Raw genomic sequence first — 18,394 nt, forward strand, 5'->3', positions numbered from 1 at the left:
TCATTTCCCTTAGCATGATATCATAAATGTAGTTGACCTGTGTGATAGTCAGTAACGTCAGGATTGCAGGATGCCTGACTCTGTCTGAACGTAGAGCAGGAGTGTTAGCAGTGCTGGGACAGAATGTGATAAATGTGGGTGCAGCTGAGGAGAGGACCAGAGGAAATGAGGAGGGAGTAAGAGGGATCTGATTTTCTCTGTCTTTGTTCTGAGTTTCAGGGCTGGTAGAACTCCAGTTTCTAGATGTTTCGCTTATTAGGTTATATATTTCTGAGTTCTGCATTTAGCCATGGTTGAGAAATACAGGATCAGTGCAGTAATTTGGGTTGCTTCCGCTTTGGTGTAGGTGAGTGTCCGCGTGATGAGGACTTACTTTTTTGAGCACGCAGGTGTTGGATGTGAAAGAAGAGAGGCCTGTAGAAGAATTATCCAGGACTTGCCCAACCTCTTCTACTTCATGGATGCAGTTTGGTGAAGCTCATTCTAACTAACTTAGGGGTATCGCAGTTAGGAGAAATAATGGCTCTAATAAAGCAACTGAAATTGGAAGGAGAAAGAAATTATGAAAATATTCAGTAGTGTTTCCTCCAGCTCATAACAACAGCACTTCTTTTAAATCACACATCTGCATGATCAATAGCTGGGAGCTATGGGATTGGGATAGTGGAGGAATAACATTCTTGGCTATGGGAAGATTGTAATTCAAAATATTACCTTGAACTGGGATGTGGCATTGGGAATCCTTTGAAGAGCCAGTATGTAAAAATTATGATTGCTGAGTTCTGAAGTGGTAAGAGTATATTTTACTTATCTTAGCTCCCTTTTTTTCCCTTATTTAATTAGATTGAACGAGAAGCAATTATTTTAGATAATCCTCAAGAAGAACTCCCTGAAATTTCCAAAACAAAAGAGGCAGCCACCACAGAGGAGCTCTCGGAGCTGCTGGACTGTTTATGCCAATATGAAGAGAATGTGGAGAGTCAGCAGCTGGTACTGGCCCTACTTCTGCAGCGCATAAAAAATATACAGAACACTCCTGAAGGCTTAGGGGCTATGGAAACTGTTTCTGCATCTCAAGAGATTATGTCGATGCAAGAACGATGCAAGAAGTAAGATTTATGAAAAACTATTAAGGAAATGTGCTTGACAACTCAGGCTTAAAATTGAGAAAATATTGAATTTCTAGAATATAAAATATTATAGAACAATGACAAATAATGTGACAGAATTGAATATAAAAAAGATGGAAAAGATTAATTTTTTTAAATTGATGTATAGTTGCTGCACAACGTTGTGTTAATTTCTACTGTACAGCAAAGTGAATCAGCTATACTCTTTTTTTGGATTTCCTTCCCATTTAGGTCACTGCAGAGCATTGAGTAGAGTTCCCTGTGCTATACAGTAGGTTCTCATTAGTTATCTATTTTGGAAAAGATGAATATTAATGATAATTAAAACAAGCACACATTCTCCATCCTGGTGTTACTGTGGGTGGATATCCTTCAAATTTTTTTAAATGTTTGCTGTTTTTCTAACTTATTTATACATATTCATTATAGGAAGTTTAGAGAATGTGGATAATTATAAAGATTAATATAAAAACTGCCTTTAATTTTACCACTCAGCAACAATCACTACCAGTCACTCATCTTTCTTACTGTGGTTGTATTTTTATAAAAATTGTGATCATAGTACTATAGTGTTTTGTATATTGCTGAACCATTTATCAGCATGTTATATTTATTTTCCTGTGCTATTAAATGTTCTTTAAAACATAACTGTATAATATTTCACCATGTGGATGTGCTATAACGTATTTAACCAAGCCCCAAATATAGAACCTTTAAATTATATGTAATTTATTTTACTTTTATAAAAACACTGTAGAGAATTTTCTTATGCTAGAATCTTTGTGCATCTGTGATTAATTCATTGAGAAAGATGCCAAGAAGTAGGATCATTGGGTCAAAGGATATATTAATAGTAGCTTTATAGCTAGAAATACTTACCAGATAGCTCTCAGGAAAGATTTTACCCACTTAAACTCCTCCAGTAATATGATGGCTGCATCTGTGGCAAATGGGGTCAGCTCGGGTGGAAAGGCTAACACGGTCATCTGTGACTCCAAGGACCCATGCATGACTCCATTCACACCTCTGAGTCATGTTCAGTTGAACTCAAGGATTAGGTGGAAGAAAATGGGACAATTGGAATGTAAAGTGTGAAAAGAAGATATTTTGGGATGAAAGTTTTAGAGAGGTTTTTTTTTTTCTCTCTTTTTTAAATTAATTTTTTTGGAATATAGTTGCTTTACCATGTTGCATTGTTTTCTGCTGTATAGCAAAGTGAATCAGTTATGTGTATACATATATCCCCTCTTTTGTGATGGAGTGATAGGATTTGATGTATGTTTGTGTATATAGTATATAAATCATTGAAAACTGGTGCTTTTCTCTCAGGGAAAAAAACTTCTTTTCTAAGCTCTGCAGACATTATATTAATTGTTGAAATAAAACGGTTGCACAGAAAAGCAGGATAGAGGAACAATTTTATTTTGATGCTATATTTTAGGCTTTTCCAGAAAGCTCAAAAAAATAAGGAACTGATGCAGAATGAAATTCAAGAAAGACATGCCTTTACAAAAGAAATAATTACTTTGAAGAATTTATTTCAGCAGACCACAACCTCCTTCCAAAATATGGAATTACAAGACCACCCAGAAAAGGCAGAACAGCTTGAGGTGAGTGAGGAGTAAACTAGTGCATGTGGCTGATACAGGTCCGAAATCTTGAATCCAAAGTTCTTGGAGCAGAGGTAACTCTGTGGCTAGTGCAGAGGGAATCTAGAAGGAGAGGAAAATATGTGCAAAGGCCCTGTGGCATGGTGTGGGCAGAGCACAGGAGATCAATATGGTTGGAGTAGAGAGCAGAGTTGAGACCAGGTTAGGAGGTAGGCGAGCAGCCCTTTTTCATCCACATTTCAAGTGTGTTTGGTGACCAGGGGTCTCAGACCACTCTTAAGTAGCATGTAGGACCCCTCACTTTAGTAGGATGTACTGTCTAATCTCTGAGGGGGTAGAACTGTGTCTACTCACAACACTTGCCACCAAATGTGTGGGGCTCTTTTTCCACAACACCATCCTATTCTCCAGCTGGGACAGCAATTCAATCCTGATACGAACCATGAGGAGTTAGTACCAACCCCCAGGTTAAGGGCTCAGTCCCCCAAGGCTGCCCCCGCTTCCGGTGCCACCCGTACTTCTGACTGACAGGCTGTAAAGCAGCAACTCCCAGGACCCCTTCCTCAGGTTTGTTAATTTGCTAGAATGGCTCAGAAAACTCAGGAAGGCACTTTAGTTACTATTGCTGGTTTATTATAAAAGATAAAACTCAGAAACAGCCAACTGGAAGATGTGTGGCGGGTGGGGGGAGCCTCCATGCCCTCTCTGGGTGCGCCACTCTCCCAGCACCTTGATGTGCCCGTCAATCCAGAGCTCTCCAAACCTTGCTTAAGAGTTTTTGTGGTGGTTCCATTAATAGGTATGATTAAGTCATTGACAGTTGGCGATTAACTCAGCCTCCAGTCCTTCTCCCTTCCAGAGGTCTGGAAGTTCCCACCCTCTAATCACATGGTTGGTTCCTCTGGCAAGCAGCCCCCATCCTGAAGCTGTCATCCCCCTACCCCTACCACCAAGAATCTTCTCATTACCATAAACTCAGGTATGTTTGAAAAGGGCTTGTTATAAATAACAAAAGACACTCCTCTCACCCCTATCCAGGAAATTCCAAGAGTTTTAGAAGCTGTGCCAGGAACCAGGGATGAAGGCTAAATATGTTTATTATATCACACTATCTATGCATAGGCTAAGGGTCATTTTCTGAACAATCTCTTCTCATTCCACTCAGTGGTGACAGGCAAAAATGACATTTGGAAATTTATTCAAAAGTCACTTGCTGTTACTCACCAGAGCTTTTAGTTATCATTGTTGCAAAAGGAAACTTACTCTCCCTCACAGAAGCAGTCTTCATGGGGAAGCCATCTAAGTGTAGTTCTGAATGAAGACCTGTACTCCAGCTAGGTCTAGATAAACCAGGAGCACACTACCTCAAACCCTCCGTTTCTCTGAATGGCACTGTTCTTTAACTTTTCCTCTCTAGATGTGTTCTCTGCTGAGGGTTAAAAGAAGGAAAGTGTTGACACATGGTGGAGTCATTCAAAATTGTCATCATTCTTCAGTGTGGTGACTCAATCCGTTAACACAAATACTGCTACTGAACAGCTACTGTAAAAACAAAAGAAAACCCAAAAAGCCACAGTAAAGTCAAGAAGTATTTTTCCACTTGATCTTTGGGAAGCTTTCCCAAACAAATGAGTTTCTCTTTTATAATTAGTGCAGGAGAACGTAGATCAGATTCTGTTTCTAGGCCACGACCAATAGACTATTTGTTCAAGGTTTCTTTTATCTCCTAAAAACCCACATTCTTTGCAAGGAACTGGAACCCTCCCTTTTGAAAGAAGTTGAGCTTTGCTGGGCTGTCTAATTACATGAAAGCAGACACTTCTGCTTCAAGCACAGGGCTTTTAGTGGCCTTGAATCATTGTGATGATAATGTAGGAAGAAGCAGAAATGGCAACAAGTTAATAATAAAAAAAGAAAACTTCTTTGAAACTTTTTGCTACTTGCAGCTTTTTAGATCAAGACTGCTACTGAGATATAATTAAATCCTAGAGGTGCTTTAGAAGCAGATGTTGTAATGTCTTTTCAGGACAATGGTTTGACACTATGAAGAGATATCAGGTTTAATTCTTACAAATTAGAAAGCATCATCCGACCAAACTGAGTATCTCTCAGACTCAATCAGCTTGTATCAGTAGTGAGGTTTTGTGATGCAAAGTTTGCTCATTTAAATCATAAGGATGTGCTGGAAAGCGGCTTTCATTTTTAGAGTTAAACTTTTTCTCTGTCCTATGAGCATTTGAAACTCTCTTGATTTTTTTAGGAGCTTCAAAGCATTCTTAAGAAAGGGAAGCTAACTTTTGAGAATATTATGGAAAAACTGCGAATCAAGTATTCTGAAATGTACACCATAGTCCCTGCAGAGATTGAATCCCAGGCGGAAGAATGCAGAAAAGCTTTAGAAGACGTAGATGAGAAGGTAATAATAATGTTTGTATTTGTATTATTATTTATGGAGGTGCATAAATGTACAGAAGAAAATATCATTTAATATCACATTGTCATTTGCCCTGATTTCAGCTATGTCTGTTTTTAGAGAGTGATAATTTTGTGTATTGAATACTGAGATGGAGTTGCTCTAAGTAAGTGACACAGGTAACAGAATTAGTCTATTTACTTTTAGTTGTCAAAATGCTTAGTTTTTCTTGCATTTAAAAACAGTTATATATTGTCTTTTACTTGGCCTTTTTTTCCCCCAGAAAATCATTTAAAAATTTTGGACATGAATAATACTTTGCTTTTAACATTTTGAAATTGCAACCAAGAGCAGTAAGAATACACATTTCATAACTTACTAGGACTAGCACTTAACACACAGTGTCTTTCTAATGATGATGGTAACATAATTCTAACAAAGCATACCCAGGCAAATCTTTATACCTGAAAGTCCAGATTGGAAGAAAGAATGGGAAATGTTTCATCGTGCTTGGAGACATAGGAGTTTAGCAGGATGATTTCATTGTATTATTTAAAGGCTGCCCAAATCCAACAGAACAAAATTCTGTTTGGTCCAGAAGAATACAGATGGATTTTTGTATTGCTTTTTGAAGCCTAAAATATCTGTAATTTAATAAATAAAATAGATACTAATTGCATACAAAAAATCAGTTCTCAAACTTATGACAGATTTCTTTGGAAAATCTAACCCATGTGAAAAACATGTAAACTCCTAATATATATTATAACAAATCTTGTTGATTTGACATACATATTATGAGGAACTTCCTCAAGGATCATGTATTATTGATTTTATTTTAAGAGAATACTAAATATTTTGAGAGAAACTCGGTTCTTCTGACTACTTCATGTGAAAATCCCTAACAAAGTGAGTTAATAATCAAAATCTACCATTTAAATTTAGGGTTGAAAATTTCAGCAGTAACTTTTATATCTATGTATATTTGTAACAAACAACAACTGATTTTTATTGCATGATGTGTCTATAGAATCCAGGCAACAGACACAGTACCATTCTGTACAATTCAGATGGCTGCATACTTTACCTAAATCATAATCTCTCCTAATGATATGCATTTCTGCCAGGAGAGTAACTGCCCAAGATATCAGAAAGCTTCATTTTGTGGTAATTTCTTACATAGCAATAAAAAGCTAATACGGTAATAAAAAAAAATACGATTAATTTTTTTCTAAAAACCTTGACCGTGTGATCGTATGGTCTGTGCAATAGATACGTTACCTAAAGGTATCAACAACCAGATGTTGTGAAAAGAGCCTGGGGCCCTGGCATCTGGTGGCTCCAGCTTCTCTGGGTGAGTTCACCCACTACCTTGATGTGTGACTTTAAGCAAGTCATTTAGCCTGTGTTTCAGTTTCTGTATCTGTATAGTATCTGCATTGGAAGGTTTAGTCTCAATGGCTATGCAGATATAGTGGTTTTAAAAAGTGAATTAAAAGGGTAATACAAAAGCATTAAGAATTATTTGGTTATTCAGTGGCTGCTTGGAGAAAACCTTATCAACATAGCTTAAAAAAAAAGAACACGAAGTAATCAGGCATTTGAAAAATGACACATTCAACGTTCATTTATTATCTTTCCTAGTACAAGTTATTTTCTTAGGAAAATCATTCTGATAAAAAAGATTACACTGTTCAGCAGCTAGATTTCTAATTGCTGGGAAAACATACACCAGAAACTTTTGCACAGAGAAAAACTAAGTTTTTCTGCTGCAAGAAATAGCTAGTTTTAGAAGGTTATTTCACCCAAATGAATATTAAGGTGGGAATTACATCTTTTACGTCAGATGGAGAATGTTTTTATTGAAAACAAATCTGTGCAAAGGATTCTCTCATGAAATGGAGAGGCTGTATAATAAATAATTTTTCTTCCAGGAATTCTTTCATATCATTTGCTCCCTTGGAGTATGTTTTAAACAGTCCGCTCCATAGTTTTGCCACACAGCACATATCTGTAAAATATACTGTGGATTACATTGAACAAATTTTTGTTGGTCAGTTTTTTTTTTAGGCTAGATTTAAAAGGTCAGGTCAGCAACAGCTGCCATGTCATAGTCTACTAATCTACCCTCTCATTAACATACTAGTCAGTCTGGTTTGGAATTATCCCCTTAGCCCTTAAAAGAATTGTGCAAGTAAAATCACAAAACAGTGTAACTACCTCTTTTATCATTTGAAATAGAGAGCGGGGAAAACATCTCCATTGTGTCTTTCTCCCTTTGTAACAGATCAGCAATGAAGTCTTAAAAAGCTCACCATCATATACAATGAGTAGAAAAATAGACGAAATTAACAACGGGCTTCGTAATGTTGAACAGATGTTGCAGCAGAAAAGCAAAAATATTGAGAAAGCTCAAGAAATTCAAAAGGTAACATCCTCCCTTAACTTCCTTCAGCATTTGGTATGTTCCCTGTTCATCAGTCATCACAGGGATCCTAACCCTGATTTACGCGTCCCTCCTCACTGAGTGTCACCTGTAGCAGCTTCGTGGAGCAGGTTGCATTTAAGAATGGTTCTCAGTTGGTGGGAATATGTCCAAACTCATGAGAGCCTGTAATTGTGAACTAGCCTTTTCACAAGGGAAGGAAAGTAAGGATCTTATCTTGGGAAGACTCATATGTAAAAACATTTCAATAGGCTATGAATGGTATTAACAGCTTTTCTTTAGACTGCCAAGGGGAAACAGGAAAATAGAAATTACAAATTTATTTCCCTTGTAAAATGTCTTAAGTAGAACTGTACATAAACATAATATTCTACCTCTTAACTTCCAAGTAAATTCCTGCATTTGGAAAACATTCTTATTCTACTTTACATTTTAAGGGAGATATTCTAATATGAATGGAGACTTTTAAAAAGGTAAGCATACTGGAAAGTGTGCTTGGACAAATCAAAGCATACCTTAAAACCAAAGCATCTAGTTTACACCTACAAGATTCCACAAAATGTGAATAAGGGCTAAGAGAATAGATCTTAAAAGTTCTCATAACAGGGAAAAAAAATTTTGTAACTGTATGGTGTTTTAACTAGGCTTATTCTGGTGATCATTTTGCAGTAGATACAAATATTGAACCATTGTGTTGTACACTTGAAACCAATAAAATGTTCTATGTCAATTATACCTCAATTTTTAAAAAAGTTATCCTTAAAAAAAGTTAGTCTTACTTCTAATCACTTCCCTTCCCTCTATTCCCTTCCTCCCTCTTCTTTGGTTTCTAATTTAACTTGACTGTGTTTCTTTTGGGAAAAATAAACAAATAATTCTAAATATTAAAAGAAATAATTGTACCTATTATGTGTCCTTCTTTCATAGAAGAAGACATTAAGACTGTGTATACTCTCTTAAAATAAGGTGAACAAGATTTGCTCACAAATAATCATACCTACCTTTGACTTTGTAGTCCTTTCTAAACCACACAAATGTGATGTCAAAGGATTAAAAAAAATTAAATTGAAAAATAAAAATAGATCAGAATATGGCTTTCCATTGGACAAAATCTTGGGCTCTCAATAAGCAAATTAACTAGTCAGATTTTCCCATTTCTGGAAATTATGTTCTTACATAGGTATTAAGTAATAATTGAATGTTGCCTTTGAGATTTCCTCTGCAGAGAGAAGTCCAGGTTTGAATCCAGCCTATTGGTTTCTTGAGCTAAAAGCAGTTGCTACTGATACATGTGGTTAGAATTTTCTGCCGTTGCGTTAGAGTCAGAGCAGATATTTTCTTTTTATCAGTTTTATTTTTGCATTTAATAAAGATTGTCTTCTAGATTAAGTACATATATATACTGGTCTAAAAAAGTTAGGTATTTACCCAAGCCCTTTTAAACATAATGTTACCTCATCACTCTTGAAAGATTAGGGTTACGTTGACCTTGTTTGGCGTCATTCATCTCTGGAAATGTCCGGTACTTTCTGCCCCCTTATAGCTCATTTGTACTGAAATGAATACAGTTAGAGTTGAGACCTCAGAAAAAGTGTTTTTCAGTTCAGGTCACAAGTAGTTTCTGGGCATATGAAAAACTTTGCCTGCGATGTTGTCTCTGTCAGGTCGTTTGCTAGCACTTAGAAGTACAGATACTTTGTGGAGACTTAGAAATTAACACATCTTCATCCAAGTGGATTTATGCTTTTCTTCCCCAGAAAATGTGGGATGAGCTGGATCTCTGGCACTCCACGCTGAATGAGCTGGATTCTGAAGTTCAGGACATTGTCGAACAGGACCCAGGACAAGCTCAGGCATGGATGGATAACTTGATGATTCCTTTCCAGCAGTATCAGCGAGTATCACAGAGGGCAGAATCTAGAACCTCACAGTTAAACAAGGTATGGCTGTAGCACACGAGAGCTACACGGAGCACGTGGTCGTAGTGAGATGGCTTTAAAACAAAGCAAAAGTATATATTCAGAGGCAAGCAGTTTCCCTTGAATTGCCAGTTTTAGGACCTGAGGTTAGTGCTACACTGTAAGTTCAAGTGGGCACCGAGGTGACAGATTTCACTGCTGGCACAGGCAGAAGCAAGAATCCAAAAGTCAGACCACAGTAGAGGTCTGGGTGAGAATTGGGCTTCTCGACAGCTCAGGGAATTTGGGGCTGGCAATCTCAAGAGTCCTGGGAGGGAGTCAGAGAAAGAACATCATTTGGGAACAAGACACCCCTGCCCTCCCTTCCAAGTAGGGGTGATGGTGGGTGAGCTGTGCAGGTGATCTAGCAGCAGCAAGGCAGAAACCTACTCTCAGAGGGACTGGGCTACTGGAGGACAAGGCCCAGTACAGGAGGACAAAGTGTTAAATCCAGTTTTCAGAATGGAGCATAAAATGGAAACCAGAGTACTTGCAAAGCCAACTTGGAACCCTTGCTGTGGCCCATAGCGTTGGGGTAGAACTTCTTAAATCCTTCCCACCTGTGGTCAGGATTCGTTTTACAGGTTGAAGGATCAAAACCTGGAGGGGGTGGGCAGCTGGCCCAGCTGTGGGGCATGGAGCCCCGCGAGGCCTGACACCACTGACGAACAGCAAGCGATTTTTCTTTTAAGAATCATTCAACCCACAGAGGAGGCGTCAGGCTGAGTTTGGCACTGCCTCTCTTTCACAGGCCACAGTTAAGCTGGAGGAATATCACGATCTTTTGAAGAGTACTGAGGCTTGGATAGAAAATACCAGCCGTTTGCTGGCTGATCCTGCAGACTATGGCTCTTCAAAGACGCTGAGTCACCACGCGAGCACCCTTCAGGTGCGTGTTCTTTCGGTGTGTCTTGGGTGTCATAGAATCTACGTAGTGACTAGAGGCTTAGCTGACTGTCACGATGCTTTTCTCCCACTTCTTGGAAGAGATATCCGCACTCCAGATGGCACCTTGATTGCAGCCTTGTGACATCTTGAGCTGAGGACCCACCTAAGCCATGCCTGGACTCCTGAGCCATGGAAACTATGAGATAATAAGTTTGTTTTATTTTAAGCTGCTAAGTTTTTGATAATTAATTACACAGTGTTAGAAAACTAATCTGACGTTCTTTCCAATTCTAGCATGCCATGATTCCAAATCTCCTGTCCTTCTTGGTACTCCACAGGTACCCTGTGTCTCCGTGCTAACCTACAAAGACAAAACAGATGAAAGTCTTTTCCTGCTCAGGGCCATGACTGCAAGAAATCTTCCAGATGCCAAGTGTTGGCTTAAATTTTATCGTGAAGCGGTATTTCCCTTCTCTCATGGTATTCAACCATGAGAAAGAATCTCTTAGGAAAAGATTTATTCTGTAACAGTTTTTAGAGTAAACAGACCTCAAAGCTGATCCAACGGTTTTTTTTATATCTTTAAAGTAGGACAATGTGTCCCTAAGTAACAACTGACTTCATATCTCCCCCTTGTTTGAGATTTCTTGGCACCTTTTTTCCCCTATGGTAACAGTTGTAAAGATGTTGCATTTTCACCTACTTGTTTCTTTTCTTCCCCTTGTGTGTGATTTCTGCCCCCACCTCGTGGGTTGACTTCCTACATCTCCAAAGCATGTCATCTTTTTATTTTAAATCACCTGTATTTTTCATCATTTTCAAGAAGTTTGCGAAAGGGAGAAATAGAGACACAGACGTAGAGAACAAACATGGACACCAAGGGGGAAAAGCGGGGGGTTTGGGATTGCCATATACATATGACTAATAAGAAAAAAAATATCAAATTGTACACTTTAAATATATGCAGCTTATGTAAAAAGGAACGAAATTGGGACATTTGTAGAGACATGGATGGACCTAGAGACTGTCATACAGAGTGAAATGAGTCAGAAAGAGAAAAATAAATATCGTATATTAACACATATATGCGGAATATAGAAAAATAGTACAAATCAACCGGTTTGCAGGGCAGAAATAGAGACACAGATGTAGAGAACAAACATATGGACACTAAGTGGGGAAAGCAGGGGTGGGTGAGGGTTGGAGGGGGAATGAATTGGGAGATTGGGATTGCCATATATACATTACTGATAAGAAAAAAAATATCAAATTGTACACTTAAAAAATAAATATATGCAGCTTATTGTATGTCAATTATATCTCAATAAAAATTCTTTAAAAAAAAAGAAGTTTGCAAAGACGGAAGAGAGGAATGATGCTTTTTTTCCTCAAATGCTTATTAGCAGTTTTTAAAAAACTGTACAAAGAAGAACGCATGCAAAAACAGCTGAACTTTTATTGCCTTCTTCTGACACAAATGTGAAAGTGTGAAAATACCTCTCCAACTGTTCAGGACATCCTCCTTTGCCGACCTTTGTTTACGTGGAACTGAGTAGAACTTAGGTTATTAGCTGGAGGAAGTAGGGACAAGGGGACATGCAGGCTGATGTCCACAAAATGTATCCTAATAAATGCCCCAATGGAAAATCATAACTAACTAGTCCCATGTGAATACCCCACTTTGTTCCTATTTTGAGAATAGCTGTCCTGCTGTAGGATATGCTTTACCATTTTCCTAACATTACCTGGCATTCATTTTTTAAATGACTTAAAGAAGTATCACAACTCTCAACTAAGGTTTAAAAGTCTGTTTTAATTGCAGTATAACCTTATACCTGGATTGTATTTGTTAAAATAGGTTTTCATAACCTAAAGATGATTCCATGACGTCTGCTGTTGTAATGAAGACTCACTGAAACATAAATTGTCATTGTAAAGTATAGGTAAACAACTTGTTCTTTAAATCAACTTCATTAAGGTGTACTTCACAGATAGTGAAAGACACCTAAGTGTACAGCTAGATGAGTTTTGATAAAGGTATCCAGTTGTGTAACCACTACCACCATCAATATATAAAGGCCATTTCCATCACCCCAAAAGTTTCCTTGTGCTCTTTTGCAGTCAGTACCCGTTAACCTGTGTTGAGCCCTATGTAATCACTCATGCTTTCTATTCCTATAGTTTTGCCTTCTCTACAGTATCCAGTAAACAGAATCATACAGCAGATGGCCTTTTGTGCCTGACCTCTTTTACTTAGCTTAATGTTTTTTTTGTTTTAATTTTATTTTTTATTTTTTTTTAATTTTTTAAAATTTTTGGCTGTGTCTGGTCTTAGTTGCTGCATGCAGGATCTTTTGATGCAGCACACGGGCTCTTTGCTGCAGTGCGTGGGCTTCTCTCTAGTTGTGGCGTGCAGGTTTTCTCTTCTCTAGTTGTGGTGTGAGGGCTCCAGAGGGCATGGGCTGTGTAGTTTGCAGCATACAGGCTCTCTAGTTGAGGCCTGAGGGAGGGCTCCGAAGCTGTGGGACTTGGGCTTAGTTGCCCTGCAGCATGTGGGATCTTAGTTCCCCGACCAGAGATTGAACCCATGTCCCCTGCATTGCCAGGTAGATTCTTTACCACTGGACCACCAGGGAAGTCCCAGCTTAATGTTGTCAAGATGCATCCAGGTTGTTACATTTATAAGTAGTTCATTCTTTTGACTGCTGAATAGTATTCCATTTGTGGAAATATGCAATGTGTTTATTCCTTCACCAGTTAATAGACATTTGGGTTATTTTACGTTTGGGGCTACGTATTTCATATCTATTGCTGTGTAACACATCACTCCTGAAGTTAGCAGCTTAAAACAAGAAACATGGAACCCAGGCACGGCTACCTGAGTGCTTTTGGCTCAAGGTCTCATGAGAATGCAGTCAGGGTGTCAGCCAAGGCTGTGATCTCATCTGAAGGCTCAATTTGGGTGAAGGAAGAGACAGGATGCACGTCCAGGCTCACTCACGTGGCTGTTGGCAGGCCTTAGAAGACCCTCTTCCATTGCGCAGGTATGCAGGCCTCTCCACAAGATTGCCTCGTGGTGCAGCAGCTGGCTCCCTTCACTGTGAACACTCTAAAAGAGAGTGAGAGAACTCCCAAGACAGAACTGGTCCTTTATAATCTAATCTTGGAAGTGACATCGTGTCATTTCTGCCGTAAGCTCAGCCTGCATTCAAGGGAACTGATTATAAGGACATGAGTACCAGGAGGTGGGATTATTGGGGGCCATTTAATTTTTAAATTTTTTTGGTGGGGGAGGGGAGGCATTGTAGAAGCTGTAACAGCTATTATGAGCAAAGCTGCTGTGAACATTCATATACAAATCTTTGTGTGGCCATAGTTTTTCATGTCATTTCATCTACTCATAGGAGTAGATTGCTGGCTCTTAAGAAACTGCTAAATTATTTTCCAAAATGGCTTTACTATTTTTCATTCCCCCTGGAGTTCTAATTATTCCATATTCTTGTCAGCACTTGATAGTATCTGTCTTTTAAATTTTAGCTACTCTAGTGACATGTAGTGGTATCTCATTGTGGTTTAACTGGCATTTCTCTGATGACTAATGATTGATTTATTTGAGCATTTATTCATATGCTTATTATCACTTGTATGCTTCCTTTGTGAAATGTCAGTTTAGTTTTGTTTTGGTTTTTGCCCATTTTTTTTTAAGCAATTGGTTTTTTGTTTGTTTTTTAATTCATTTGGTTGCACTGGGTCTTAGTTGCGGCAGGCGGGCTCCTTAGTTGCAGCCGACAGGCTCCTTAGTTGCGACACATGGGCTCCTTAGTTGTGGTATGCAAACTCTTAGTTGCAGCATGCATGTGGGATCTAGTTCCCTGACCAGGGATTGAACCCAGGCCCCCTGCATTGGGAGCTTAGAGTCTTAATTGCTGTGCCACCAGGGAAGTTCCTTTGCCCATTTTTTAATTAGGTGTCTTTTTATTATTGAATTGTAAGAGTTATTTATATAATATTCTAAAATCCTTTGTCAGATATGTGATTTACAAATATTTTCTCCCAGTTTGTGGCTTGTCTTTTCATTCTCTCAATAGTGTCTTTCTGAGAGCAAATGTTATTCATTTAATGAGGTCTCATTTATCAGTATTTTTCTTTTATGGGTTATTCTGTGTTGTATCTAAGAAGTCCTTATGTAACCCAAGGTCACAAGGATTTCCTCTTATCTTTTATTCTAGAATTTTGTGGTTTTAACTCATACTTGTAGGTCTATAATCCATTTAAAGTTAATTTTCATGTATGGTATGAAGCAAGAATCAAGGTTCATTTTTTTTCCTTTGGGATTATCCATGTTTTGAAAAAACTCACTATTGAATTACTTTGGTGCTTTGTTGAAAATCAGTTGACCTCTCATATATGTGAGTCTATTTCTGGGCTGTCTCTTCTGTTCTATTGATCTATATGTCTGTTCTTTTACCAATATGACACAGTCTTAATTACTACAGCTTTATAGCGAGTCTTAAAATCAGGTAGCATGAATTCTACAACTTGGTCCTTTTCTGCAACTCAGTCCTTAGTCCATTTTCAAATTTGTTTTGGCTCGTCTGGGTCTTTTACACTTCCATATAAGTTTTGGAATCAGCTTGTCAATATCTATGCAGAGGTCTGTTGGGATTTTTGGATGGCGTTAAATCTGGATCAGTTTGGCAAGAATTTACATCTTAACTATACTGACTGTTCACGTCCAGGAACAGGATGTATCTCTCTGTTTATTTTGGTTCTCTTTAGTGTAAATTGTGAAATTTATTCCTGAGTATTTTATGGGTTTTTTTTAATGCTATTGTAAATAGTATTATTGGAAAAAGCATTGTTTGTTTTTTTAAGAAAAATAAATTATTTTATTTTATTTTATTTATTTTATTTTATTTTATTTTATTTTATATCCATTTGTTCCCTCTGTGTTGTTTTTCCTTTACTTATAGAGATATGAGGTTTAAATTTTTTTTTTACTGGAGTATAGTTGCTTTACAAAGTTTGTTTCTAATGTACAGCAAAGTGAATCAGCTATACGTACACATATATCCCTTCTTTTTTGGATTTCCTTCCCATTTAGGTCACCACAGAGCACTGAGTAGTTTCCTGAAGGATTGGTTTTAGGTTTTGTTTTCCTTTCAAGTTTTCTCCTGCTAGGATTTTGAATAGGTCAATATGAAATTCTGAATAACCTGATTAATTTTAGGGACTTGTGACTAGAATTCTAGCTGCATAAGTAAATGTTCTTTTTCATATCAGTTATTTTTTATGGGATTACCTGAAGACTACATTAACAAGTTGAATATTTCCAATAGGTGGCTAAGATATTTTGAAATCTTAAGTGTGAAAGTTAATAATTATAATCATTAAAAGAAAAAAAAAAAAAAGAAAATTCTAAGGAGGAATGTCTAAGGAATCCTAAAAATGGATGTTTTCCACTTTTATTTGGTTTTATCAGAGAGCTCTTCTGATATCAAGTTATTGAAGTCAGTTCAAGCTATAGGGGTGTTTCGTGAAAGTCAGTGACTCCATGTGGTAAAGGCCAAGGAGGAGCCTGGCACCAGGACTGCCTCTCCATTTCCCATCCCCACTTCACTTACCTATGTCTGTCAAATGCATTTCCCCAAATTACAAGTGCAGCCACAACTGAGTGGCTTTCTTGGCCCCAATTCCAAATTATATGGGGATGGACATATAGGTTGAGTGTTTCTGATTCTGTTAACGACGGCTGGAGGAGCAGGGCTACATGGTATAAAATAGCTGCTGCAAGCCTACCAAAATGGCGTAGACATTATATAGTCACCTACTGCCATTGTCAAGAGAGAATGTTCAATGTTTTACTGTGAAATTGGGAATGAACAGGAGTTTGAAATGTTGAGACAAATTCAGATTTTCTCTGATTTAATCTTTAAAATTAAGGTATTATTCACACACAACATTTTTTAGTTTCAGGTATACAACAGAATGATTCAAAATTTTTATGTGTTGCAAAATGATCACCCACATTAGGTCTAGTTATTGTCCGTCACCATACACAGTTATAAAATTTTCTTTGATTTCAATTTAAACTTGTTCCAACGTCCTGATGTTTTTCTCTCTTTTTTGTATTTCCCGTTATCCAGATGGCTTTGGAAGATTCAGAACAGAAGCACAATCTTTTACATTCAGTTTTCACGGATCTAGAAGACTTGTCAGTAATTTTTGAAACAGATGCTTTAGCACAGTCTATACAAGAGTTAAGTCATCAAGTAGTAGCTTTACAACAAAAAATCATAGAAAGCCTTCCACAGATTCAGCAAATGGCTGATGTAAGTTGGCACTATAAAGATGTGACTTCTTAAATTTTTATTTCATTTAGTAAATTAGTTATACTCCTAATCAGTTCTATGAAAACACATTGATCTAGTACATTTTTGATTTATGTTATGTCTTGAATTATATTTTACTTTACTTTGCACTCTATAGCACAACTACAACAAAAAATCATGTCCTCATTCTCAGTCCAGAATTGGTCTGTTTAAAGGGAAGAACCTCATCAAATAAGCTCAGTGTTTTCTCTTTCTCAGAGAGAAGATATTATTGATTTTAAGGCACAGATTAGTGAAGAAGGAATTAAAGTAGATAACTTCCCGAGTCTTCAGTCACAAATAGCAAGTATTTACTGAGGGACTGCTCTATACCAGCCCCTGGATTTTTAAATAATTTTATTTATTTTAGCTTGAAACGTGTGAGGCATTTATTTAAGGCTGGAGTCACACAGCAAAGGCAGATGCAGTTAGTCTTAATAATTTACCTTTTATTTCTCAGGTACATTCCCTGCACCACACTTACGTAACTTCAGAGAATCATACTTGTTAAATATTCTTGGTTATTGAAGGTTATTCCAAAATTGTTAAATGCTTCTACAACATTTCATGGAAATTACCATAAAATACACTGTATACTTTTAGATACTTTCTTAAATGTAAGGTGCAGAAAATAATTTCAATATAATTGAATGTCTCATAAAGATATCACTATAAATTACTATAATTACTGCTTCATTTGCTTATGTAGTTATGTTTGTCCTATATTGAATAGCTCCAAATTCTATAATTTAAAACCCTTTGTTGATTTCTTTCTATGTAGTTTTTTCTATCCCCTGCATTATTAGCTATACCTTATTTTTGCTTCAGTTTATCTCCATTAAGCTTTAAAGGTCTGAAGGCCCTCTTACAGTGTGAGTAGACTTCAATATGTAGGTTTTATAGCACATATTCTTAAATACGTAGGTTTGATAGCACAAATTGCAGCATTTTCACTTTAAGGTTCTTGACCACATTCTAGACGTTGACGCTGATGGGAGAATAACCACTGGATAAATGATCCATTGTTTATATTAATCTGAGTATGTTATAAGATAATTTAGTGACTCTCCACATGGCCACAGTTTGTTAGGGAATTGGCAACAAAACCTGTCGATTTCCCAGCTCCTTGTGTGTTTGTTTCCCAAGGGTGACTTAATCATTTTACTTAAAGTAGTGGGAATTTTTTCAATGTTAGACCCACTTGTATTCAAGTGTTTAAACACATTCCAAAGATAAAGCTAAAGAGTTTGTAGATAATTGAGAATATCCTTAAAATTGGTTCAGATGCATACTACTTTTGTTGCCATAGCATAAATAATTGAAAACTGGCCCCATGAGGATCTTTAACTCAACGAGTATAAGCAGTGCTTTATAGTGTGGTATGATGTAAACTAATAGAACAACATTTTTATTGAAAACAATCCACATCTGTGTAGCACTTGGTTAGTTTTTAAGAGATACAAGTGGCAAACATAGTTTGGTTAAATATGAGAATAGAATAAATGGCAATAAATTGTGTTTTAGAAAGATTATTAACATATATACTGCATGAGTTTGTTTTTTTGTTTCTGAAATTCT

At 37.2% G+C, this 18,394-nt stretch overlaps 1 protein-coding gene across 1 annotated transcript in view; it reads left to right on the forward strand.

Annotated features, from left to right (window-relative positions):
* The window catches only part of SYNE2 (spectrin repeat containing nuclear envelope protein 2), a 307,058-nt gene that overhangs the window by 177,503 nt on the left and 111,161 nt on the right, over positions 1–18,394 (forward strand). The window contains exons 52-58 of the mRNA XM_057730439.1: positions 844–1,109; positions 2,572–2,740; positions 5,001–5,156; positions 7,441–7,581; positions 9,357–9,539; positions 10,309–10,446; positions 16,592–16,777. Of these exons, the coding sequence (XP_057586422.1) occupies positions 844–1,109; positions 2,572–2,740; positions 5,001–5,156; positions 7,441–7,581; positions 9,357–9,539; positions 10,309–10,446; positions 16,592–16,777 (1,239 nt within the window). The remainder of the gene's footprint in view (positions 1–843; positions 1,110–2,571; positions 2,741–5,000; positions 5,157–7,440; positions 7,582–9,356; positions 9,540–10,308; positions 10,447–16,591; positions 16,778–18,394) is intronic.

Source organism: Hippopotamus amphibius, chromosome 4 (genome assembly GCF_030028045.1).
Source record: "Hippopotamus amphibius kiboko isolate mHipAmp2 chromosome 4, mHipAmp2.hap2, whole genome shotgun sequence".
In the NCBI taxonomy this organism is placed as follows: Eukaryota; Metazoa; Chordata; class Mammalia; order Artiodactyla; family Hippopotamidae; genus Hippopotamus; species Hippopotamus amphibius.